This window comes from Thermobia domestica, chromosome 8 (genome assembly GCF_964235325.1).
Source record: "Thermobia domestica chromosome 8, izTheDome1.hap1.1, whole genome shotgun sequence".
NCBI lineage: Eukaryota > Metazoa > Arthropoda > Insecta > Zygentoma > Lepismatidae > Thermobia > Thermobia domestica.
The window spans coordinates 140,714,067-140,741,482 of record NC_137461.1 but is presented as its reverse complement, the minus strand read 5'-3'; the positions used below and the strand labels follow the sequence as shown (position 1 = coordinate 140,741,482).

At 36.2% G+C, this 27,416-nt stretch overlaps 1 protein-coding gene across 8 annotated transcripts in view; it reads left to right on the top strand.

The window, feature by feature from the left end:
* LOC145693249 (uncharacterized) overlaps positions 1-27,416 on the top strand; it is an 87,338-nt gene that overhangs the window by 24,758 nt on the left and 35,164 nt on the right. For 5 of the 8 annotated variants that reach the window (XM_081769065.1, XM_081769070.1, XM_081769072.1 and 2 more), the window contains 9 exons: positions 1,068-1,189; positions 7,835-8,009; positions 10,279-10,388; positions 12,018-12,127; positions 14,107-14,214; positions 16,203-16,390; positions 19,080-19,240; positions 20,629-20,768; positions 23,593-23,788. In XM_081769065.1, the coding sequence (XP_081625191.1) occupies positions 1,068-1,189; positions 7,835-8,009; positions 10,279-10,388; positions 12,018-12,127; positions 14,107-14,214; positions 16,203-16,390; positions 19,080-19,240; positions 20,629-20,768; positions 23,593-23,788 (1,310 nt within the window). The remainder of the gene's footprint in view (positions 1-1,067; positions 1,190-7,834; positions 8,010-10,278; positions 10,389-12,017; positions 12,128-14,106; positions 14,215-16,202; positions 16,391-19,079; positions 19,241-20,628; positions 20,769-23,592; positions 23,789-27,416) is intronic. The other 3 variants (XM_081769068.1, XM_081769067.1, XM_081769066.1) reach the window with 3 other exon arrangements.

Sequence of the window (27,416 nt, the reverse complement as noted above, 5' to 3'; positions counted from 1 at the left end):
TTTCCGGTCCACTTCCCAGTTATTATTCTAGCAGGGAAGGATAGGGAGAATTAGGACAACGGAATGAAACGTTTTATGTGTCATTCAGTAGAGCTCTTGATGGCCTACTCAAAACTACTCTCAATGTTACCCCGTTGAGTACTTCTAAAATTTGTTGAATCTTCTGGTCCAGATTTCTTCCAAACTAAGGCATTTTTAGCAACGACATCTATTGGAAAATGTGGCACGATGAGTACGCCAGTGTTTGGTGTACAAAACAAATCAAAAACAGTTAGAAGTAATTGCAGGTTTTGCACTTCTCAGATCCTTTAGAATGTCTAACTGTAATAACGAAAGCAGGATACGTTATGTTTTTCACAAACAAACGAAATCACCGCATTATTGGGTTTGTATCAATACATTTTCGTGATCTGGCCTTCGTTAAATTGGATATGCTAATTTCTTTTCACCGTCGGAACTGTTTTAGGATTGGTGATGAGGAGTGCCCTAACTGTAATAACCTTGAGCGTATTTGGTGCGTATGGTGCAAGAAGTACTTTTATCTTAAACATTTCGTCTCAGAAAATTCTTCTTATGACTTAGGGTTCTATTTTTGTAATAATATTGTTATTTAATGTAGCAATTATTATCATATAAATTTATCTTCATTATATCAGAAGTAAAAATAATAACCCGTTTTTGTTGTTAGTATTCGCGAATAAAATTGTTAAAGTGCAACTGCGTAGTTTTACTGATTTGGTTTGAATTTATTTCGAACTGCTTTTGATTCGCTTTGTACACTAAATAATGTTACGAATTGTCCAGTAATTGGCGTTGTTAAAAATACCTTAGTTTAGAAGGAACATGCAAAGTAAGGCAAACCAGAATATTCGATATGACTTTGTATTGAAAACCTTGTCTTAAACTTCGGAATATTCAAGTATCTTCAAGACCTTTCCGTTATCCTAATTTCTCTTAACCTTCACTTGTAACTACTAGTAAAAGTTTACCTGTGTTGTAGTGCTCATAACTTATAATTGGGTGCAGCGTTGTTGTTGAAATACTGCTAAAAATATTATTTCTTTTAGATTCAAGGAGGCAGTTCAAGGAAAAGAACTTGAACGAATATTTAAAGAAGAAGGTGTTATTGATGATGATGAAACTGAAACAGAGGAAAAGACTACTGTTGTTGAGCAAGATAGTCAGGAAGGTGAGATACTAATTTTATCATTTTGAGTATGAATGTTAAGTATTATTTTGAAACATATGTGTACTTTCATGATACTTGCGGTCAGAAATACTGAAAACAGTAAATACAAATACCTTTCTAGACTATTATTTGGAGTTAGAATGGATGCCTCGAGACTGACGTACACATCAAATCTACAAACAACATGCAATACCTTCAGTTTATAAGCTTCCACACTTATCACATAAGATTTATCATTTTGACTATTCGTGCTTTACTATGTCATTCCTAGAAAACTGCTTCAAGACCCTAAACATCAGTACTCATTAACAGAGGATCTCCCCACCTTGTTCACACACACAAACACCTTAGCGCGTAAATAACTGGCTCGTGCAAAGAGAAATAAATAAGCACCTATGGAAAGTTAGTTACCCCTGCCTTCTCACGCAATACCATTGTAGCCTTCATTCGTAGAAACACCATATACGTACAGTTTACTTATCGCTAGGGACTGAAATAAATTTAACTTCGCGACTCAAAATTGTCTACCTCAAATTGGCCAACCGAGTACCCTATATACGAGAAGTGCACTTGAAACCTCCCGTTTCTACCTTGAACCAATACCGAAAGCGTAAAAGCTAAATCTGGCCAATATTCGAAACTAGTTTGACCTTCAGACACAGCAGGCACTACGAAACATATTCAGTCCGCTATGCTGGCAGTTGCAATACTTCCAATCTCATTTACTGTTTCGTATTCGTTATCGGAGAAACTTAGACATACGTATCCAGATGCGTAATTACTTCTATCGTAATCCGAGGAATATTTTTCCCTACTTATTTGTAATCACAACTCAGCCTTCGACTTAATTTTTGATGTTTGAATTTAAAACTCTGAACCATACTTCTCCTTTCCTCAGAATTAGATGGGGGAAACACATATATTTCCGTTTTGTTTGTCAACCATGGGCTTGAACAACTTAATAATAAGTACAGGACGAGAAATTTCCGGTCGCTGTTGATTGCAGAATAATTCGATTTGATGATAGGGATTTAGCCCTTACTTTGTTTCCTAAATAGTGACCAAACTTTCTGATCTGGCGATTGGATTTAGACTTAAATTTCATTCCCTGATAAGCGTGGAATTATGTGTTACAGAAAGATTTAGATACGGTATATTACTGCTGTAAAATTAATTGATTAGAGTTCAACTGTGAAAATACTAAATATAAGACATTTATTGACAAGACCTAGTTTTGTGTCAGTAAATATATTAATGGAGGAACAATAAACAAAGAACAAACTAAAGATAACCATTATGTATGACAAACCACTAAAATTCGGTAGTCATGCAAATGACATAGTGCAAGGAAATGAGAAAAACAATAGGTTTAATATTCAGGTAATGGTCTGATTTTACAAGTGACAATTCCTATGTATACTTTTGTAAGTTAGTTGTTAGATCCAAACTAGAATTTGGTTCAGTTGTCGAACTAACGGGTGATGCAAATGTTGTGCTTATCAAAAAAATAATAAAAAACAGACGAAGTTAAGTAATAACACTGTTTGATATAGTATTATATATTTTCACAACATATGAATTCTTGGTAATGTATATTTTCATAACATGTGTACAAAATGACTTTCTCGTTCAGTAGTGCACGTACGAATTCTTTTCACCATGTTTGAGGCCACTTTGTTGAGCACGTGTACACTTATGATGTTAATCTAATTTGTTGTATTCATCTTTAGTTCCTCTAGTGTGTGTGTGTGACCTGTTGTTAGAAACCTTACTTTTAAGGTAACCCCATAGTAAGAAATCAGGGAACATCAGATCGGATGAACGTGAAGTCCATAATCCTTTAGAGATGTTACACTCGCCAAAAAACTCACGCAAGAAGCGCATGGTTTCGTTGGATGTGTGACATGTGGCACAGTCCTGCTGGAATCAACCATCACGTTTATCCTCGTCAAGAAGCACAATGAATTGTGTAATGATATCTTGGTACACAACACTGTTCACTGTAGTTTCAAAGGAAATTTGATCCACTATACGACAACGTGATATGGTACAACAAATTCCAATTTTCAGAGAGTATAAGGAGGTTTCGTGTAACATTTGGATTTTCAGCTGACCAAATTCGAGTATTTTGACTGTTCATGTAGCCAGTAAGGTGAAGCCACCTCTCATCAGTGAAGAAAACATGGTCAAGATCTGCGATTTCATCATTGCGAATGAAGCCATGTACAGTACAGTACACTACACGCTTATCTTTATCTGGTTCCTTCAACTCCTGAACACTGCAAATATATATGCACAAAAGTGTAACATCTTCGTCGCTCTAAGAGCCAGAATTGATGACATTTTCGCAGTCCAAAATTCCCCAGTATTTTTTTTTATTTGCAGGGGGGGGGGATAAAACACAATAACCCACCCTAAAAAAATCCAAAAATATACTTCAAAACTTGAATTGAAATAATAACTTTAATGTGATTATAATTACTTCCTTCAATTGTGTTTCTTAGTGCATGCCTGTGTCTCAGAATTAGCCTAAAATATGTATTTATCAAAAAATATAATCAAAACTGAATACCATTGAAAAAAAGTGTTTGGGAATCATGCATAACCAATTTTGTTCTCACTCGATCAGATTCATTGTAACAGTGTTTAATTATAATCTATCATATAAAAATGAAAAAAATCTTGTTTGTGATCACATCATGGAGAAACGGCTAAACCGTTTGTAATGAATTATTGGATGTAGTTATCACACACCTAACTGGGTTTTATAGTCCTGTAACATTGATTAAAATGCGCATCCTAAGGAGGGGAAGCAGAGAGTTAAAATCTGTGCGAAAATTTAAATATTTCAAGTGAAGAAGATGGAACTTGGTATATAAATTTCTCATTAAAAATAAATGGACCTAAGTCCCAGCGTTTTTGAGAATTCCCGTTTTAAGGAGGGAAAAGACATTTTCTATAATTTCTTTCTTTACATTGAAAGCAATGTGGCCTGTTGTTTCTGATCGCATCAAGAGAAAGCGGTTAATCACTTTAAAATGAATTTTTGAAAATAGTGTCTACCTTTAACTGGGTTTTTATCATACTACTTTGATTCTAGGGCTCATCCTAAGGGTTCAGAATCTGTGTAAAAAAAAAATATAGTATGTTACAAGCCCGCCAATTAGAAAGATTAAACTCGATGTATATATACTTTTCCTTAAAAATAAGGGGACACGCCACTTCCCGTTTTTGAAAATTTCCTTTTAGGGGAAGGAGGTCATTTTTCTATAATTTCTTTCTTCTTTCTTCACATTTAAATCAGCGTTGCCTGTTATTTGTGATCGCGTCTAGGGGAAATGGCTGAACAGTTTGAAATGAGTTTTTGAACATAAACTCCCAGCTTGAGGTAGGTACTATCATGTAACTTTAGGGCGTGTTCTAAGGGAGAAGATGGTTCAGAATTCATTCCAGAAATAGAATATTTTATGGAGGTATTTTTTACTCACTTTCATTGATATGCGTATCCTAAGGGGAAGAGGAAGCTCAAACATTTTCCTTGAATTTAATTCTCTCCGTGCAAGGAACGGGCATTTCAGCTAGTCTGGAATAGAAACTAATGCGACTACATTCCCTTTTGCTTTTGTAGTACATCCTTGCGTATTAGTATAAACAAATAATAAAATGCCTTTCTCCATATGTCACTTAATTACAAATCGAGAACGCTTCACTTAAAAAAGGAAATTACTGAGGTTATATCTCTGGCTTCTCAATACTAACGGCAATCAGGTCATAAAACTCGAATTATTCTTGTGTATTTGATGGAGTATGTGACGTATAGTACAATTATCGTATGTTACAAAGGCCCTTTAATCGTAAAATCTATTGTGAGAAAGCAAATTGTAAATTAGAAATGAGAAAAGAACGAATCCATTTCCATTTCAATTTTTTTTAATCCATTCAATTAAGCCCTTTTTTTTTATCTCTAGCTCCTGAATTTAAGGTACTATCCCAGTATTTGCTTGGCGTATTTTGAGGGAAACAAAAGGAATCTTCAGTCAGGACGAACGACCCACCTCTCTGTTACTCTACAAAATTGTCTACGTCCTTCTTTCTAGAATTTGAAATGTAAGAGAGTGTTAATGGTGCAAAGTGTGTCCCACGAAACGCGGATGACGCTTCATGGATTCCCTTGTGCGACTTTTTTGTTTAATTCAATGTCTTACCGACTATATATTGAAACTTAAAGAGATTTATGATGATGAGATGAATGATAGTGGTGACGAAACTGGAATGAAACTGTAGAACCCCGAGAAAACCCATGCATACGGACTTCGTCCACCATAAAGCTCACATAGCAAGAACTGGAATCAAACCAGGAACCCGTGCCAGAGGTGACTCACCGCACTCTACTATGGAATCCCAGTTTCATGTGTACAATAGAAAATTAGTGCGTAAAGTGTATTTTAAATAAAAAATATATCTTTAACTATGTGTACAAGATTTAATAAAACCCAATTTTACCCAATAAAATCCACTAGGTTTTTCTTTTTTATTTATTTATTATAACAAACCCTGTAATTTTCATAACCCTGCTCTGAGCACTTCCATATGAAATCTGAGAGTGTATTGATATCTTTTTAAGGGCAAACGCTGCATCACATTTTTAACATCAACAGTTTAGCATCAGTCAAAATAGGCGGTCTCCCGGTTCTCTTCTTTGTCTGCAACAGATACGCATTCCCTAAGACGGCCGATTAATCTCTTAATGGTTCAATTGTAAGGCACTGCCACACCAGGATATTTCTTACGAAATTAGTCTGCAACACGTGCATAACAATCCTCTGGCAAAATAATGTTCAACAATGAAATCTCTTTGCTCTTGGAAAAACATGTTCACCAAGGAGTACACAAAGCTCTAATGCAAGCGTCATGTGCTCAATACACATCTCAATAGTGTCGAGATGTATTGTTAATACTCATTGTGTCATCTTGCGATAGCCGCTGGAACTTTTCAACTATAGCACTATGGACAGTTGAATTTGGTTGTTCGCGACTTTTGGATCGCATGGTATATTTAGTGAAATTATAAACAAAATAAAAGTGGAACCAGGTGTAATAAACTTATTTGTGCATTATTTTTGGTGGTCCAGCTCAGACAATTTAATCATTTTATTTTGAAGTCTACTACTTTTCCACGCATAATGTAACTAATCATTGTATGTTCTCACAACGGATATATCAGCAGCGAAGCAGACGGTAGCAGTCGACGGCCTTGGCCGCCTCCAGCAGCCAATCATAGTTCTACCTGTGCTTACGTAAACCTGGTAGGTGGGAACTCACATGAGCAGCAAGGACAAAGAAGCTGCATGACGAATCGAGAAGTATGGAAGAAACAAGTTAATGGACGAACGCTGCTAGAAATTGTTCAAGCAATTGCATTCATAATGGACACACAGCCCTAATTTTATTTGTATTTGCCATTTACATGTCTTTGTAATTTCAAAAGTGTTGCCTTATTGTTCAAGTCATCTAAGTATACTATTATTTAAAAATAGAACATTTATTCTACTCGTAGTGACAGCGTCAGATTGGTTGAGTATTGCTACCTCGTGTTGTTCCATGGTGTGGCGCCTGATGCGATATATATTGATACGAATCTTTTATTGTTGTATCTTCTTTTTCAGTTCAAATGATGCTGAAGCTTTAATCTATTTATAAGGTCGTTGTGTGAATGTTCTTCTACGTGTTGTTAGCGGTGAAAGAAGCTATTAATCTGGTTATAACTTGTTTCGCCGTTAATACTCGGGCGAAATATTCGATTAATGATTATCTATTGTAATGCTTGCTCTATTTGGATCTCCATCCTATAGGGTAAACATCACACAGGGAGCATCTCGCACCAGAAATCAGTTGTAAAACGTACTTCAAGAATATTCGTTATTTTATGTGTAACAAATTTAAGTTTTCGTTGTTTCATGACTACGATAATGAAAACTTAAACATTTGGTAAAATTTGTTAATTAATATAGGGTTCCTACTAGTGAGGGAAGTCAGGGAAAATGGTGCAGGTCAAGAAAACTCAAGGAAAAATCAGGGAAAGTGAGGGAAATTATATAAAATATATTTTTTCTAACATTAATTGTACACTAAATTCAGTTTAACCAACCACTATCAGCTAAATGAATGTATAAGAAGTTTCGTATTTTCAGAATAATTGATTGTCAGACATTTGTGGGTAAATAATGATCACAATATGGGACATTGCTCAGCTTTTTATGGGAGGTAAGTGGAATGTGGAATGTACGTATGAGCAATTGATTACTATTTGTCTCTATAGAATAAATGTTCCCATATAAATCTTCACCGGTATTTATTCCTTATTTATATATCAATGTCATCCGACACCTGCCATGAAAGTCAGGGAATTTTCTATCAAAGGTCAGAGAGAAGTCAGGGAAATAGATTTGTACTGATCAATAGAAACCCTGTAATATTTAACCTTTTTTCATAAAAAGGAAAGAAAGGAGTAACAAAGGAACTGTAACTTTGTATACAATTCGTTGTGATTTTTTTCACTGTAGATTGTCTTCTCTAAACTCTTGCGCAACATCTTATGCTTAGAAAAAGCTGAAAATGTAGAATTTTATTTGGTGTTTGTTTCAGAAGGTGAGGTAATTGGGCATTTGGAAACTCAGGAAGGTCAAGATCTAGGTGAATTAGTTATTGTAAGTCGAGGAAAAGGTCGAGGTAGGCCCAGAGGACGACGCAGGAAGATACGATTTCAATGCGAAATATGTGGCAAAGGTTTTCAACATAGAGGGCGCTACTTAATACACAGGTAATAGGTGATTTTTGTTATTCTTTTAATTCGTTGGTGATAAAGAATATAGAAATTAAACTAGCCTTAGTAATCAATAAACTGAAAAAAAAAAGCTCATTTTAGTCTTCTGAACTATTATAGATTGTTCAATCAATCAATCATAACGTCGAAATTTTGCTGCTGACAGCTGTCATCATTATCAGTCACTGTTGGGGATAGGGTATATGGGGAATTAATTGTATATGATATAAAAAATGTTTACCCTAGTGTATATATATAAAATATTAATTCCCACTCATCTTATTCCCAGTAAAACCTTTTGTTACCTGTGTCCTGACCGTCTTGACAATGCTGGCACCTGTCAGCAAAATTTGAACATTTAACATGATTTCTTGTAACGGTCTGTAATGGTTTAGATAAAAGATTGTATCGTCGAGTTTATTTAAGATTATTCTTCAAGCGGCTTACATTATAATAGCGTTAGAATATTCAGAAGTAGTATTTAGTTCTTTATAGTTTTGATGACTATTTTACTGTATCGTCTAAGTCGAACCGTTTAATAAGAATGGTTTAGGAAATTTTGAGTTACAAATGATAAATTTACATGTAATATAAAGAAAGTTCCTACCTATAAATTATTAATTTCTAAACAGTTGGGTTTATGGACTGTAAAGCTTAAAGAAATCTAAACATAAGATGGTTATAATTAGTTTCATTGACACAGTGGTACAGAGTGCAGAACGAAAAATTAGCCCTGTTCCGATCAATATAGGATACGACAATACGTTTGAAATATCAATGAATCATATACTTATTGATTACAATAGATGATGAAAGTGGTCACTGTTGACCAATAAACACTGTTGTCTACGGACTAACATGTTTCGCAAGGCAGCTTGCAGTTTCACATGAGAAATGCTGCGCAATGCGCATGTGATATTGTCCTTCAGTTGCCGTAAAGATATGGGGATTGTTTGCATAGATCTTTCCTTTCAGATTTCTCAAAGGTAAAAATCGCGTATGGATAGGTCCAGATATCAGGGCGACAAATCTTTGCTGATCAATTGGTCTCATCTGGAAACGGCCAGTCCACTTCACAGGGAACGTAGAGGTATAGCACATTGCACCATCTTGTTGGAATGATAGCACTGTTTTTCGTAACTGAGCAACTGTGCATAGAATTCTTCAAATAATATGAGATATGCATTGGTATTCACTGTTTCGTGACAGAGAATAGGGCCAGTAATACGCTGGGTGCTGAAGTAGCTCGTAATAAAGATCTCGTATTCTGAGGATTTCACGTGCCCAGAGGAATAAAACCACGGTTCATTACTCGTAAACAAGAGAATTTGGTCCAGATGATCATCTGCTGTCATATAATTGAGCCATTGCAATATCTGACCTTTTAGGTGATGGCTTAAATTCATGCACCACAGTCAAACGATACGCTCATATGTACAACTGTTGGAATACACATCCAGACGTTCTGTCAGAGGAACCAATTTGGTAGGTCAGTCGTTTCTTGCTTCTTGACTTTGCTGGACTTGTGGTAATCACTTCCTGTATTTTTCCTGTCAACTCAGGTGTCTATGCAGTTGCAGGCCTGTTTTTGGGCGCATTCGCAATAGATTATGCTCTTCAGTTATTGAGCGGACTTTGAATTATTAACTTGGTGGGAATCTGACAATTGGGAAACATGTCTAGAACGTTTTCAGTCGCAGTCTCCACGTAAATATAGGCAAATTAACGTCGGACCACAAGAAACCATTGTAAACACCGAAATGCGCCTGAGAAGACGGATCATTGTTATCGGCGTGGCGTGTCGTTTTGACTCCACGCTCACGTAGGCTCATGCTTCATCCATGATCATCTTGTGTGCATTTTGCCTGATGTAATACGTAATTTACAAATTATATGAAACAATTTGTATAATAGTCGGAACTGGACTAATTTTTGGTGCCACACTGTTCTATAAATCAAATATGCAGTATATTTTACTTTAAATTGAACACTTACTATTTTATAGTTTGTGCAATGAATATCGGTTTCATAATCTAACAACACTGGTAAAAATTAATTAAAATAAAGAATATGTATTAAGTAAATTATTCAACCATATTCTATGGTCATAAAGGTAAAGAAAGAATCATTCAGCAGTTTCATTAGTTGGAAAAGAGCTATTGTAACACTGTGCAGCTTGAATATTTCTAATAATCACTGAACCTTCTTGATTACTTGACAGATTTCAACATTTGTTTTCTTTTTTTAATACTTTGCATTCTTTCAGCAGGAGTTTCCATAAAGGAGTTAAATTTGAATGTAGTACATGCAACAAACGATTCACTAATAAAGAAAATTTAGACCTTCATCAAAAGACTTCGGAACACACAGGAGAGGGTGAGTATAGTAGTAACAGTGAAAACTATAAAGTTGACAAAATTGTCAATTTATCTTCTGAGACGTTTAGGTTCGAGAGAAATAACAATGTCCCTGCTGGTCTAGTGGCGCGGGGCTCCGATTTGATTCCTACTAGGAGAGCCATGAAATATGAATGCAATACGGATCAGAACCCTGCAAACCCAGGCCCGAAGACGGGCCGGACGTAATCGGCCTGAGAACAACCAATCGTGATAAGTCAAGTCAATCGTTCAATATTCAATGGAAAATGAGATATATGTCGTGATAACATTGCAATATCTATGTCCTCGAATGGAAAAGTTGTGTAAAATGTTACCCAAGGTTTACTTTCTATATCCCTTTCTGTCCGTCTATTTATCTGTGCTTGTTCTGTCCATCCTGTAGGGTGTTGCAAAAGTCCGCTGACGCAGGGTAACTGTTATTATCAGAGTTACAGCAAAATGTAAGAGGGAAAACCATCTCCAAATATGATGTTTTCAATCTAAAGTGACGGAATTTTTAAAATCGGACGAGCCATTTGGGCTGTACACTCTTTACGCGCTCAATGTTAAATGAAAATGCAACGTTACATGTTAGTGTAAAAAACAGTAACTTCATTCACTTACGTTGTGGGTCTAGGTAAATGGCAACGTTGCATTTTCATTTAACATTGAGCGCGTAAAGAGTGTACAGCTCAAACTGCTTGTTCGGTTTTAAGAATTCCTTCACTTTAGATTGAAAACATCATATTTGGAGATTGTTTTCCTTCTTATATTTTGCTGTAACTCTGATAATAACTGAGTTACCCTGCGTCAGGGGACTTTTTAGACTACCTGCATAATACAGCTCATGGACGTAAAAGTCTTATATTACACTCATTAGTGCGTTACGAGTAACAGAGAAGATAGGTAAAACTGCTACACCGTATGTAGTACTAATACTACAACTACTGCTGCTAATACTGCTATTACTATTACGATTACGAATACTAGTACTAATTCCACTATTGGTGCCACTGCCACTAGTATTATTACTACTACTACTCATTACTATACTAATACGACAGCGAATCTGTTGGGCGAAAAACCATACTACAACATACTTAAATTTCAAAGCAATTGTCAATGCCAGTATCCTGATACAGGATGACAAAGAATGTATACATTTTTCTGGCGGACTCTGTATAATTTCAAAATTTCTGTTTTTGTGTTGCGTGAGAATGATTATGAAATCAGTTTTAAGTATCTATTGGAATGTAGTGTACTTTCATTTAGGAACTGTGAACGAAAGTGTTAATTTCTATTAATTACTCAAAGTAAAATGTATTCCGAAATAACGTTTTTTGTTATAGATAAATTTGAATAAGTCAAAATTTGTTTTTAATCTGAATACACTTAGAAGAAAAAATGTGTGCATCAAAGATTCTGTTTATTATTTTGTACAGAAATTCAGAAATATTTTCTTGATGATGTGGAAGTGGGACGAAAAAAAAAAAAAAAAAAAGACATTCTTGAAAAAGTGACTTTTTTGTACAGTCTGCTGCTGCAGATCATGTATTACAAAAGCATTGAGTTATTAAGAGTATTTATTTGTATGAATCTAATTAATATTTCAAATTATTATTTGTAGGTATTATTGAAGGCTTGGAAGATGGAAAGGATCCCGAAGAACTAGTTTCCGAAAATAGGTTTCCTTGTGATCAGTGTGATAAGTCATTTCAGACTAAACAGAGTTACGAGGTAAATAAACAGTAAGTTATAGCATCTTACGTAGTACTTCGTTGCGAAAGAAATAAAGATAACACTGTCGAGGAAGATAAATGTTCACTAGAAGAATGATATTAAATCATGTTGGATCCATTCAGAAAAAAATGGCATTTTTTACATTTTTTCTCTCTCCCTCTTTTCCATCTTAGACATTAATGGTCTTCTCCACATCACTCGTTTCTTTTTTAATTGACTCCACATTTTAAAATTAATTCTTGTAAGTGCACACTAAAACTCACTATATCTTAGGGGCACTGTGGCTCAGTGGTAGAGCGCTTACCTCTGTTTTGATTCCAGGTTAAGTGAGTTTGTGTGGATAACATCGGGTCCGTGGATTTTCTCGGGGTTTTCCCTTTTTCCTCCTACATTATTCTACCAATTCTTTCATAATCATTCACTTTTTCGTCAATGATCCGTTTCCTTTAACTTACGGGCCATACGAACATAAAACTAGCAATCGCATTTTTTCAGATCTCTTAACTTAATTTCCTTTTCGATAATGACTATAAGGAAAATCTTTAAAATAGCAAAACTAATATATTTTACTATTAATAAAATATATATTATTAATAATGACGGCAGTGACTTGGAATCACTCAATTACTGCTAAAACAGTTGCTTCGGTCAATAATAAGAACACGCCTAAGCTCTGCCGATCTAATGGTTGGTGTCTTTAGTTCACACGATTCCGGGTTCGGTTCCCAGTGGGAGAGCCTTCAAATTTGAACGCATTACGGTGGTTAGGATTCCACCTTAAACTGGAGTTTGTCTCATATATTCGCAGTGCATAAGGGACGCTAAACTCCAACCCAACCAACAAGCAACAAGGGATATGCTGATAAAAGGGGCTTTCATTACAAACAAACAAACAAAACACAGAAGTTGTTCTATTTACATCCAAAATATTTTGCTGTATATCAAGGTAAGTGAAATACAGCTGTTACTATATGGAACATCATTTACTAATAATTACATTGCATTGGCTTTGACATTGTGTGTCCCGTTGTTGGCTAAAATCATTGCGTAATTCTAATTATTATCCTAAAGTAATTGAGTAAAATGTGTTTTCCATTAACTGTCGATAATACGACATTGACGAAGTAAAACGGAATGAAGATAATTATAGTTTGTGCCTGATATGCGTTTAGAATTTTATTTTTCTGGAACATTTTTTGTGATTACCGAAAAATTAATTGCTTAGACAGCTAGTTAAAAATGATATGAATCTAGAAAGAGTAATATTCAACTTTATTACTGTTGAAAAAGTCAGCTCTTGTTTCCCATAACAATTTCTTAGTTGTAAATTCGTCATAAGTTAAAAGGAACTCTATATCAGAGATATTGTTGAAGCCTTGCTGTTTGTTAAATCGACTTGAAAGTGAGACGTTTGAATGATATCTTCTTATATCATCCTATCGTGTTCTTCCATATATCTTCATTTTTTTTTCTTTCTTTTATATTGCATGCATTTTTATTTTTCATTTCTGCTGATAATTTTTCATGTAAAGATACGCTCAATTATTTTATTCTCTATTCATCTCTTAACGCGTGCTAAAGTGTTGCCTTGAACGTTGTTATTTTTATCATTTTTTTTTCGTTTGGTGACAATCAGGCTATGATGTATGTGTATACGAGTAATTTTTGTAATGGTAAGTTATGATTAAAAATGATATGTCAATTTGCATTATTTTTAGAGTTATGTTTACAATATTTAATCTATGTCATCTTTAAAGAAACAAAAAATTATTGGCGATATCTTGTAGAGTTCGTCCATAACGTCGCTAGTGGGAATATGCATAAAATTACTTTATATTAAAAACTCTTGGTTTTCTTTTAAAAACAATAAGCCTGCATGAATATCCGTTAAGATTTATTGCTACTGTCTCCCTTTTTTAATAACTTGTATTCCCGTTTGTATTTATGCCTGTAACCACAAATTTATTGTCTTTTAGGTGCATCTAAAGGCTATTCATGAGGGTCAAAAACCTTTTTCTTGTGAAGTCTGTGGGAAAAAGTTCGCCTATTTAAATAGTTTAAAAGGTCATGCTTTGTCGCATGAGGTGAGTGTGAAGATGTAGTATGTAGAAGTCATGAGTCAAAATACTCAGGAAAGCTTGAAACAGCAGAACCACAATGGAAATTGTGCAGCATTGCTGCATGTAGTTCTCGTCACCTTTACAAATGCAATAATTTATGTTGGATTATCGGTACAGCAGTCAGGTATGACTTAAGAATGCGTTGCTCATTGAACGTGATAAGATTCGATGTCACATGGCAATCCCAGTAATGTGCTGCTCATAGTGCGCGAATGCATATTGGGTATTTTGTAGCTGAAATGTTTTATAGAACTATACAGTCACAGCGCGATTTTAGGGGAGTCGATGGCGTGGAAAGGTAAGCAGGACAGACACAACGGAAATTAGCAGTCATCCTTGTTGTGTGTCGCAGTGTTATTTTCCTCTGTGAACACGCCTTCAACAGACAGAAATTGCAAATAAAGCCAAAACATGGCCGTCCATGAGCAACATCAACAAGAGACGATTGAACTTAGCTTACAACCGGCTCATCAAACCAGCTGACAAATTGCTATTGACCTGTAACGTGAGATACATCGCAGCAACAGGATGCAAGATGGTTGTCAATAACTGCCCGCGGGAAAGTCTTCTCGATGTACCAAGGCCGTTAGTATGTATCCCTTTGACCAATCTTCGTCAAGCCCATATACATTGTGCTGTAAAACTTAGCAGCCTTTGGGGGCAGTAGTGAATAGAGTTCAGTTTTGGATAATTCGAGCTTGAGTGTCATGTCTGATAGGCTTCGCGAACTGATCTGGAAGGAACGTAGAGCTCATTCCAAAGTGGTAATAGAAGTATAGTCTGTGCAGGAATCCATGGTGGCATACGTATCGACCTGCAAGTCTTTGAATGGTGGCTTGACATCCCAGTGGTAAAGACATTCTTTCCTCATGTCGCACCTTTAAGCTCGAGCAATTAGGATTTGTTCATTTCTATGGGCGATAATAATTGCTTTTAGAGAGCGAATGGTGAACGACGTGTTTCAAATGAAAGACATCGAACGGATAGCATAATCCGGATTGAAATCCCATATAGCAGAGTTTCTCGACCTTTCCGTACCACCAAGCAGCCGCTTGCCTACCATAAATTGAGAAACCATGCTAAGAGCACGTCTAACGCGCACTGGAAAGACACACTGCAGCTGGGCTGACACTTCCGCTACTCTGTAACAATTGGAAGTGATCTTCTGGGAGCAGTGGTGATGACTTCCTCAGGCTTCTATTCATAACTTCATCAATTAAATGCCAAAGTGAATTCGCATTGAGGAGATTACCTTTCACATCGGAGGTCAGTTGCTCTTGTGACTGTGTTTGTTTCTGTCGTTTTGCTGACGTGTACATGTACTTCTCGTATGCCTTTTGACGTATTGTTTGCATAAAGACATTTAAGATTCTGTCGTACTCATAATCCAGCATAAATCTACTTTTTTGTTACGTTAATACACGCAGAAATACATTACAGTGTTGCACAGTTTCCAAGATTGTTTTTGCTGTTTTGATTTTTCTCTCCTTATTCTTTTGACCAGTGTATATAGCATGAGTATATATCAACTCGTAATTTGTCTAAGTAAAAAACTGTATATTTTAAGTTTTTTAAAAAAAAAAAAAAAAAAAAAAACACCTTACTGTTACATTTTGGCAAGCTGCATATTGAAAATTATTCTTGAAACCAGGTAAAATTTTAGATTTTTGTAACTTCTTTTCCACGAATACTTGCAAAAGATTTGTTAAATTAATTCTGGTACTGCTAGCATGTAAAGTCATTCAACGTACATATTCATTTTTTTATCTAGTGTGTTGATAAAAACAAAATATTGGGGACATATTTTCTTATTCCACAAAATATTTTATATTTTAACACGTCTTTCCGTTTGGTTGTTCACATATAAAGTTTTTTTTTTTTTTTTTTTTTTTTTTTTTTTTTTTTTTTTCCTCAGACCTTATTTCTCACTAAATATTTTTGAATACTTTTAGGTTCTAAAGACTGACAAAGGTTATCCATGCGATATATGTGGCAAATTGTTAAATCATCCTAGTTCAGTTGTTTATCATAAAGAAGCTGAACATAATAATGGTCGTCGTTTTGTATGTAATAAATGTGGGAAAGGCTTTAAACATAAGCAACTTCTACAGAGGCATCAACTTGTTCATTCAGATGAAAGGTATTTTGTACGTCTTATTATTCACTTACTATTTTCATCTTGTATATTGTAATACTTACTTTGATAATATTTATAAAGGTTCTTACCAAGTATTCTAGGTTTTTCTTTTTCTTATTAATTTTGGACCCTGAAAACTTACCTAATATGAAATAATACAAAAAGATGGACTATGGTATTTTAAAGTAAAATAAATTTTAAAAAAATGCTCATTAACCTTAAGTTCAGACGAAAATATTCCGTGAAATTTAATCGTTTCTCTTCTAAATATATTTTCACTTTTAGCTTTTTTCATTTGTTTGTACTCTTGCCAACCAAAAAACTTTTAAATTACAATATACGAGAGCAGCTGACAAGTTCTTAGATATTTAGCAATGATTCTTGTACTGGAGAGTTGTAAATATTTTTTTTGGAATTAGCCGGAGACAATCTCGACGAAATTTGTATCCGAATCGTAGCTCTAGATGAAACTTAGATTCTCCAGTATAATCCGGAGTCGAGACAAGAATCCATGCAGTGGATTAAAAAAGGAGAAAGGTCGCCAAAGACATTCAAGGTGGAAAAGTCGACTTGGAAGCATATAGCAATTTTTTTTTCTTTTTTTTTTTTTTTTTTTTTCGGATCATTGAAGATGTTTTGCTGATCGATTATCTGTCAGAGGGAACTACGGTGAATTGTCAATAGTACACAAATTTATTGGCTCAGATTCGTGAAGCAGTCTATCAGAAACGAGAGTTTAGAGGCAAGCCTTAAAAGATATAGGTTTTAAAGGGAGAGATCACCCATTCTACAGTCCAGACTTGGCTTCGAATGACTTATTTTCTTTTTCCAATTACGAAGCCGGAGATTTGAACATGGGAATAAAAATCAAATCGCCAGCAGAAAGCCATTTTGAAAGCAAAGAAAAAGCATATTTTTTGGTGGTATGCCTGATGTGAGAAATGCATTTCATTCGAGGGAGAGTATATTGTGAAATGTTCTTTTTTTTTTTTTTTTAAATTGTAAATTTTCTTTTATTTAATGTCCTAGGCCGCAAACTTATCATTCACTCCTTGTACATACGATAGAGTATTGATGAAATAAATTCCTTCGTACTAGTGTGTAATCGTTATTGTTTACTCATAAAACTTTTAATGATAGCGTCTCATTCTTTACTTGATCTTTCTGTATCAGTATAAAACAAAATGGTTTCTCAGTAGGGATATAAAACTGTTTGTACGTTCCCTTCTGTATGTAATTAATAGAGACCGGATGTTTAGGCACTAAAAACCTAGAAAATAGGCAGGCAAATAGGCACTAAAAATTTTAAAAAATAGGCAGGCAAATAGGCACTAAAAATTTTAAAAAATAGGCAGTAAAATAGGCACTAAAATGTAGCTCGAAATAATGAATACTCAATACCATTAAAAAATAGATTAAAGTCATAAATAATGCTGAAAGAATATAGAAACATACTTCTTTGTCAATATCTTCTTTTATTGCATATATAAAAAGGAAGCTTGCTATGCATTCCACATATACTGGGTGAACCTGGAAGATGTGCACATACTTTGGGAGGTGATTCGTGACATCAAAAGAATACAAAATCCTCTTGCATATTGTGGAATTCCGCGTCGTATACGAGTGACAGGGGGGCCAACTTGGAATCGAAAATCGAATCCTGACAATTGGAGCGAGACATAAAAGTGTGTACATACTTTGGGAGGTGATTCGTGATATTCAAGAGGACTTTTTGTCTTCTTTTCATGTCACGAATCACCTCCTAACGTATGTGCACATCTATCTGTTCCGTTCCAATTGTCAGGATTCGATTTTCGATTCCAAGTTGGCACCCCTGTCAATAGTACACGATGCGGAATTCCACATGCAACAGGATTTTTGTCTTCTTTGCATGTCACGAATCACCTCCCAACGTATGTGCACATCTATCTGTTCCAGTCCAATTGTCAATATTCGATTTTCGATTCCAAGTTGGCATCATTATCACTCCACACGACACGGAATTCGACAAACTACAAGAGAACTTTTTGTGTTCTTTTGATATCATTCATCACCTCGAAAGTATGTGCACATCTTTGAAGTTCACCCTGTGTATATATTGTAACGTACCACGTGCTTGTGTTTACAAATACCTAATATACGTATATATGTATGTATTATTTATGTTATATAAATTATATATTTTTCCAATGAAGGCTTATTTTGAAGAAAATGCATAGAATAGGCAACACTAGGCACTAAAGCAATTATTTAGGCAGTAAAGGTCGAAATAGGCAAAATAGGCAAAATAAAATTGGCTTAAATCGAAACTATAACCCCCTATATAAACTTTAAAACGTTATTTTTGATCATATCTTTAATATTAAAGAATAGGCATTTTGCCTAACATCCGGTCTCTAGTAATTAAGTCTTAAAATCTCATTCGTACGAAATACATATTCTGAAAGGCCTGACGAGAACATATCCTCTTATTATAGCCTCAGTCTCCTTTTTATTTTTATCACATTAGTGTCTTATCCGTGTAATTTTCTAAAATGAAAATATGTTTAAAGTAAAAGCTCCTCTAGAATAATACCGACATATTTCTGTAAGTAGAAGCTTTGTTATATATAAGTATTTCGGATACGTAAGTTGTTGAGAAACTCTTCTGTTATGGAAAAAAACATACCTTAGTGGTAATTTTGTTTTTCAGGCCTTACGTGTGTAAGTTATGTGGAGCTAGTTTCAAAACAAAAGCCAACTTATTTAATCATCAACCGAAGCACACAGGCGAGAAGAAGTATTTCTGTGAATTGTGTGGACAGCATTTTGCACATAAAACAAGCCTTACTTTACACTATAGGTGGCATACAGGTAAGTTCAGTTAATAATTGATATTCATTCGCAAATTCAATAGATTTGTGTGATAACTCCTCTCCGAAGTTTGTGTATTTCTTGATTACGGTATTTGTTCTTTTAGATGTAGGGATAATATGGTAGTAACAAGATAACAAATAAAACAAGTTTAATGGGGAATAAATAAAATATTAACGATAGAAGTAGTATACTACTTCGTTCCAAATAGTGTAACATTGCTATTGTGCCAATAGCCAACAATCTACTAAAGAGATACTGAACCACAGCATATAGCTCTTCTAACCTCAGTAATTATAGTGTAAGTGAAATCAGTCACAGAATGTTATACGAGTTGTATCAGGATGCTTAAGATGAGCAGGACACTTTGCTTATGTAGGAAACTCCCGCGGGTATAGAATTCTAGTTGGAAAATCTTTTGGTAGGATACCTCTACGTAGGCCTAGAAGATGATGAAAGAACAGTAAGAAACAGGATCTTCTGGAAGAAAATTTTACCAATCCCGATTGGGTTGGATTCGCATGGGATAGGATCTAATAACCGTTTCTTGTTTCCGAGGCGTTGAACCATCTATTTCCTTAATACGTTACTTATGTAGTTTGTTAGAGTTAGTTAATGTCAGATCTTAGTATCATTTCCCTTTTCACTTACAAAGAATGCCTTTTCAGGAGTTACTGTAAACGAGACGAGTTCTTGTCTAACAGATTAACCGAATAAAATCAATTGTGCAAATTCTCTATTATTCTGCAATATAATTTTAATATACTTACTAGTTAGTGTGTAATTTGTTAAACCACAGTTCTTAAGTTCTATAGATTTCGAGCTACTCCATTAAAAATCATTTCCATACATTTTCGGTATCTTTGAAGTTACTTTTTTTTACTCACGTTTAAGATAATACTTCTTGTTTTTATTATTTTTACTGTTATTATTTGCTTTTTAACGAGCTATTGGTTCTGAAAACTTATAAGTTAAAACTCATAAATGCCATTTTTCTAATCTATTTGAGGTATTGCAGATAAGAAATATATTTCATTTGTCACATATTTTTGCTGAGTAATAGAAGTATGCAGCTTTTCACTTTTTCTTTTTTTAAAGGGTTTCTGGACTACCCTTCTTCTGTCATCACAAAGAGTCGAGTTTCTGTTAACTTTTTTCAGCTTCCTCGTGGTTATGTTTACAGCGTACAGGCGAGATCTCATGTGGTTCGGATCCCACGTTAAGCTGTAGGTCCACGTCTTATGTGGCTTCGCTGCTGAACGGGACGCTAAACTCAAAATCAATCTGCTAACTTTTCAAGACGTGAGATAAAGTAAATTTAAATTTTAAAACTTTCCATAACATTTATTTACATTTTGTTGAATTTATTTATTTAAAATTTATTTTAGGCGAGAAGCCGTATCATTGCGAAGTATGTGGAAAGAATTTCTCTCAGAATGGTAATCTTCAGGAACACATTCGCATCCACACAGGCGAGAAGCCTTTCTGCTGTGATTATTGTGGAAGAAAATTCACCACTTCTTCTCAGGTAACTGACTGATTTTTTTTTTCTAAGTTTCAATAAGAAGTTAAATATACGTTTGCTTGAAGCATTCGAGCAAAGTTAGAGTTGAAATACTTTTAGTTCTCGCAAAACACTATGCTTAAATAGACTAATAAATACCCTTGTAAGGTTTATTTGCTTCGCCGATAAAATGTTATCTTAGGATATATCCAATTTAATGCAAATATGTAATCCTCACAATTAGTTACATAACCACACACAATCGCAACCACTAAGGCTCATCAATACTTATCTTCACATGACAATCTTGTGTTGTTGTACCTGTTTCTTTATATGCTATATCAAGCTATTTCTAACTATAATAGACTTTAACAGGTAACTTCCTGTAAACGAAAACTATTCAAATTACGCAAATCACATTTGACCTCACTATAAACTTAAAACATGTTCTGTACATGAACAGTACGTAGTTATACGGAGTGATCGAAAACTAGCGATACTCCCTTAATAATGCGTGTAACCACATGGGTGGCTAGCTGTTCGGGTAGGTAGCCGCTCATACAGATGCTGAATTTCTGGGGTATGGTATTCCATACTCGCTGTTAATCTTGACATAGTTAGTTGGTCGTTACCAGAGCCCGGCTGCCGGTGTTGTGCCACTAGTCTACAAGTCTTCGATCAAACCAAAATCCGGATATGTACCATCCAGACCAGAATATCTAGTAGAACACTGTGGGTTTCCTTGGCAGTATGAGGACGTGCTTATGTTACTATGAAATAGTCCCGCAAGTGTCCACAAAATTGGAAGACAGGATTCACAAATGTACCACAGACTAACCATAATACCCCGCACTCTTCGTACTGCGGAATGCTAGATGTAGGTCTTGTGTGACGAGGCTAACTCACTCTGGGTTTTACGGGTTATCTGCAGATCACGTACATGGCCATCACTATGTTAAAGGCAAAAACGACTCTCATCACTCAATACCACTGTTCCCAATTCACCTTGCCATTTCACCTCCGAAGATGTGAAATCATGCGAGAGGAACGCAGGAATATAGACCTGATTATTTAGTATGTGTGCACTTACATAGGAGACCACAGTGGCTCTGATTGTACAAGGGTCGTTCAAGGTTGACCGGGACTTTTATTTCTTCAGAGGAAACAGATAGCACAAGAAGCACCAAACCATGTCAGCTTTTCAAAGTATTCTCCGTGCGCGTCGAGGCACTGTTGCCATCGTTGTTGCAGCTCCCTGATTCCTTTGACGTAGAAAGAACTTGGTTGTTGTCGTAGCCTTGGAGGACATCTTTCCGCGGTGCTTCATCTGTCGTGAATTTCTTCCCTCCCAGATAGTCTTTAAGGAGTGCAAACAAATGATAAACACTGGAGGCTAAATCTGGACTGTAGGGAGGATGGGGCAGAACTTCCCAGCGCATTTCGGGAAGTGTCCACTTCTGATCAAATGTCAGCTGGCGGGGAACTCACCTTGCACAGATTTTGCGGAAGCGTAAGTGGTCGTGAATGATTGTCTCAACACTCCCGACACTGATATTCACCTCGGCAGCAATATCCCGCACTGTTACTCGCCGGTTCTCAAGAATCATTTGCGATATTCACTGGTGTGACTGCAGTCGGGCGAATATGTCCATGTGCTTCATTTGTCACCAGCCCCCGTCCTTTGCGAAACTGTTCACACTATTTGTACATTCTTGTCCGTAATATCGTTTGTTCACCATACTGTGCTTCCAATCTTCTGAAAATCTTAGCTGGTTTAACTTTCTCCTCCACAAGAAATTTGATTACACACCACTGCTCTAAAGCCACAGACACACTGCTTGCCGCCATGTTCGCTGCAACTGCTGCGCATGCGCCAAACACGTCATGCCGGACCCTAGTTACTCGAGAAGGAATACATTACATCACCCGAAGTTTCATGATGATCCGGCTATTCATCGATTATTTACGTACGAAAATCCCGGTCAACCTTGAACGACCCTTGTACTAACGGTTGCCGTTCTGTCTGTTCGGGGAAGGGGGCACCGAAAAGACTCCTGACACCACCGGAGAAGTTCTTGGCGATGGCGAGATGTGAGAGGAATGCAGGAATATAAACCTGCATACAACAATCGATTTAGTATTCTTGCGCTTAATGGGAGGCAACGGGGGCTCCGATTGCCCTGACGGTTGCTGTCCTGTCTAATCGAAGCGGACCGAGTTATACCCATGCATTCCTCGTACATCAAGGAGGCACTGGAAGGCACGTGTACTGTGAAAACTCTCTGCTTCCATAGCATAAACCATCGATAGACTGACACGTCACGACTCAAGCGAGCGGCAATTCTGCAGAAAAACCACCCCTTGTCGCAGTCTTACTATAAATCACGCTGGCCTGTCCTGACAAGTTACTTAATTTCAGAAAAGGTATTCGCTGGTGTCGATTCGGTATTGCGGACACAGGATTGTGCACACATCTACATTCATTGTGTTGCCTGATGACTTTAAATTACTAGAAGCATACTTTCTACAGACATGCAATCTGTGGCGCGAATTTTATTCGAATAGGACGATGTATACTGGATAATACGTACTTATGCGTTTCCATGAATGTTTCCAAAGTTATTCTTACTTTTTTAATAGCATGTAATATATTATATAACGTTAGCATATTTTGTAAGAAAAGTATGACTCGATAGTTGAAGAGGTAATATTGTTTCAGACTTTGTTGTTGAAGAGGAAATTATACCTAGGTATACTCAAAATAATATAACGACATAGTGAAATGTGTTTAGAGGTAATATTCTTTTCGTAGTGAAATATATCAAGATATTTTATTCTTTGTTGACAGTTTAAACTCCATATCAAGAGACACACAGGCGAGCGACCGTGGAAGTGTGAATTTTGTGGAAAGACCTTCCTTCACAAAGATACGTGGAAGTGTCATACTCGTCGCCATCGAGGGGAACGACCATTCCAATGCCACTATTGCAATAGAGGGTTCACAGAACAATGGGCATTGAAGAAACACGTACGCCTGCACACAGGTTGACAGCTTTAATCTCACTTCATTCTATCCTTCTCCTTTAGTAACTGTAAGATTGGTAATAACAATAAGCAGGATTACATGTCCGAAAAATCAGGGAATTTGTTGTGGTAATGTCATGGTTAATTAAAAAAAAAAAAAAAAAAATGAAAAAGTTTGCAAGACTGGAAAATTGTCATAAGGAAGGAGTTTAAAAAACTTCCTTTCCATATTAAATTAAAAACTTAAGTCATATTTATGCAGAATATTTGTTACTTACTGTTCGATAAATAATTTTTCCTATTTTACATACTCCAAACTGAAATGGATAAAGGGAAAGTTTGCGAAATTCTGTCTTATATAATTATTGATGCAAGTTAAACGTGAAGATGCGGTCATTTTTAAATATTTTTCTTCGAACAGCAATAAGTGATTTATCGCTGTGGATATTTTAAATATAATTTGTGAATTTGAAATGAGTTCCCTCGTGGTTTAGAGGTTAGCGTATGTACCATTGGCGTGGGAGACCAAAGTTCGATTCCCGGCGGGAGTTCATGTAGTTCGAATCCCACGTGAACCTCGCTAGTTCTTTGTTCCACGTCTCATATAGCCTCGCTGCTGAAAGGAACGCTAAACTCGAAATTACAAATTTGAAATGAAATAAAAAAATTAAACTTTCGATCCCTAGTTCGATCCCAAAGTTTCCTTGAAGTTTTCCCATTTCTCTATCATGTTTGTTCCTAAGATTCTGAAGAGTCCAGGTGAGTGGTGATTTGGAATGTAGAATCAATTACTTTATCACGTGACGCTACATTCCAAGTGATTCACCTTGATGTTTCATAGCTATTTTATTGTACTGTAATTTTATAAGTAATTCATTTTCCATTCCCGGTTCGGTATATATATATATATATATATATATATATATATATATATATATATATATGTATATATACAGGGTGTTAATGAACTATACCGACAAGCTGTAAAAAGGTGATTCCTCACATCAAAATAAGAGAAAAAGTTCATATGGACCTATGGCGAAAAGTGCATAGTTTCAGAGCTAGGGCTGTCCAAAATAACGAAGCAGCCAAATTTCAACAGGCCCTATTTCAAGTTCCAGGAATTGTGGATGGTAGTCCTTACCAGCGTAAAGGAAGCCACACATACATTATCAAAAAGTGCATATTTCGTCAATTTTCAATAGGTATACAAGGTATTCCCTTAATAACATTTAAAACACAGTTTTGACCAGAACAAAATGAATTATATTAATAACTATAAGTTTTTTGTTACAGTTTCAAGGACCTAACGTCCTCTGCATCAAACATTTAGAAAAGACAGATGACAGCAAATCTTATATCTTCCTCAGCCGTTAGTTAGCATGTTTTATATATATATATATATATATATATATATATATATATGAGGAAGATAATAAGATTTGCTGTCATGTCTTTTCTAAATGTCTGATAAAGAGGACGTTAGGTCCTTGAAACTGTAACAAAATACTTATAGTTATTAATATAATTCATTTTGTTCTGGTCAGAACTGTGTTTTAAATGTTATTATGATTATCCAGAACCATGGAGTTTGTTTATTAAGGTATTCCCTACAGGTGTAATTCTCAGATATACTCTCAATAGAGTTTTCAGATATACCCTGATTTCAGGGAGGGTACAAAGTAGGCAGGAGGTAAGCCTTGACAACAATGGGCATCCAATAATTCGGAGCGAAGTCGGAAATGTTAGGAACCGGCGGCTCCATGTTTTTTGCGTTCAGAATAACGTGTGATGTGATGTATTTCTTCACTGTATATTTCACGTTTTCTTCACTTATAAACGTGAAAGATAACATCGCAGCATGTGTTTTCCAGAGTACGAGAGACCGTGCTGCTGACGTTCCTTAACACTTCCGACATCTCGCCAAAGGATTCTGTGTTCACTGCTATCAAGGCTCATCATTTGCCTACTTTGGACCAATCATAAAGTCAGAGCATATCTCAAAATTCGGTTGATGGCATGTCTGGGAACTTCACCCTGTATGGAATACTTTGTATACCCATTGAACATTAATGAAATACACATTTTTGGATTGTATATGTGTTTCTTCCTTTACACTGATAAGGACCACCATCCACAGTTTCTGGAATTCGAAATAGGGTCTGTTGAAATTTGGCTTTTTTGTGATTTTAGACAGCCCTAGCTCTGAAAGTATTGACTTTCCCTACAGGTCCATATGAACTTTTTCTCTTATTTTGATGTGAGGAATCACCTCTTACAGTTTGTGGGTATAGTTCATTAACACCTTGTATATAATATATTATTTATATATATATATATATATATATATATATATTTGTATACCTAAGCGGGAGTGGAAAATTATTACTTACTAGACTCGTCAATAGTTATCGAGGACTGACAAAAAATTTTCTTATATTGGACTAAGGGTTTATACAAACTAAACTGATGTCCAAAAACTTAAGCATAATGCAAGAAGTTCCAGGTAGGGGCTGGGAAGAGTGTTGCGAGCACGAGAATGTGGCTGATGGCGCGTATTTCTTGTGAGTTCATTGAACTGGCCGTGAGAAGTATCAGCCTGTCCCTGTGTGGAAGGAATCAAATACTAGTGCGTGGAGCATAATTGCGCACATGCTGTGTAGGTCTGTTTTAGTGGGCAGAGGGTACTGCCGAGTTGAATGTTGGAATAGACAGTAGGAATATGGCATAAAGACGTCATGCAGACGTTTACCAAGGCCACATCAGGCGCTTGGAACGAGCTGGCACACAGACAGCAGTAGCACAAGACGTCAATGTGCCACAAATTGCAGTCTTTAGGTTGTAGAATAAGTTTATTAACACAGGAGAGTCAGCCGTATGCCCGATGGAAGTCGGTGACAACTCCACAACAGTCGGTGACCACAGCTACGCATCGCAACCGAGCTATGCGCGCACGTTAATTGTCAGCGGAGCTTACAACCACCTCAGGGGTGATAGTGTCGCGCCAAATTGTGTACCGGAGACTGGTGCCAATGGTCTGTATACTCACGACCAGCATTTTGTGTTCCACGTACTTCAGCGCACAAAAAGTGTCAATGATATTGGTGTCGAGAATACCCAGACTCCACGATGAATGGAGCCTCGTACTAGTCACAGATGTAATTCCGATACAGTTCCGAGATCGACTCCCATCATACATTGACCTGACGCGAACAAAGAACGTGCTTTCATCCCATGAATACTGTGGAAAGAGATCAGTATGATGGTAGTGGAGTACCGGACTGGGCAGGGATTAAGGTGATGAAGAATTCATCACTGCCCAAAGGCACAGGGACGAGGTTCTGCATTCCTATGTGCGGTTTTACACGGGCGCTGTCGGTCCCAGTTTGTGCTCATGGATAACTGACCGTCCTTATCGAACTAATCGATGGAGATCTAGCGATGAAGATACACAACGCATCGAGTGGCCAGCGGTACCAAACTTGATTGAGTATGCTTGGGACGCACTAGGAAAACGTGTTGGAGACCGCCAGCCGCCCTCAGAATATGGAGTGCTCTGCACTTCTCGTGAGAAGTAGATTTAGCTGCCCCAAGAGTTCCTCAACGTCGGTGCCGGCAGTGCGTCTCACAGTCTTTTGTGGTATGTGA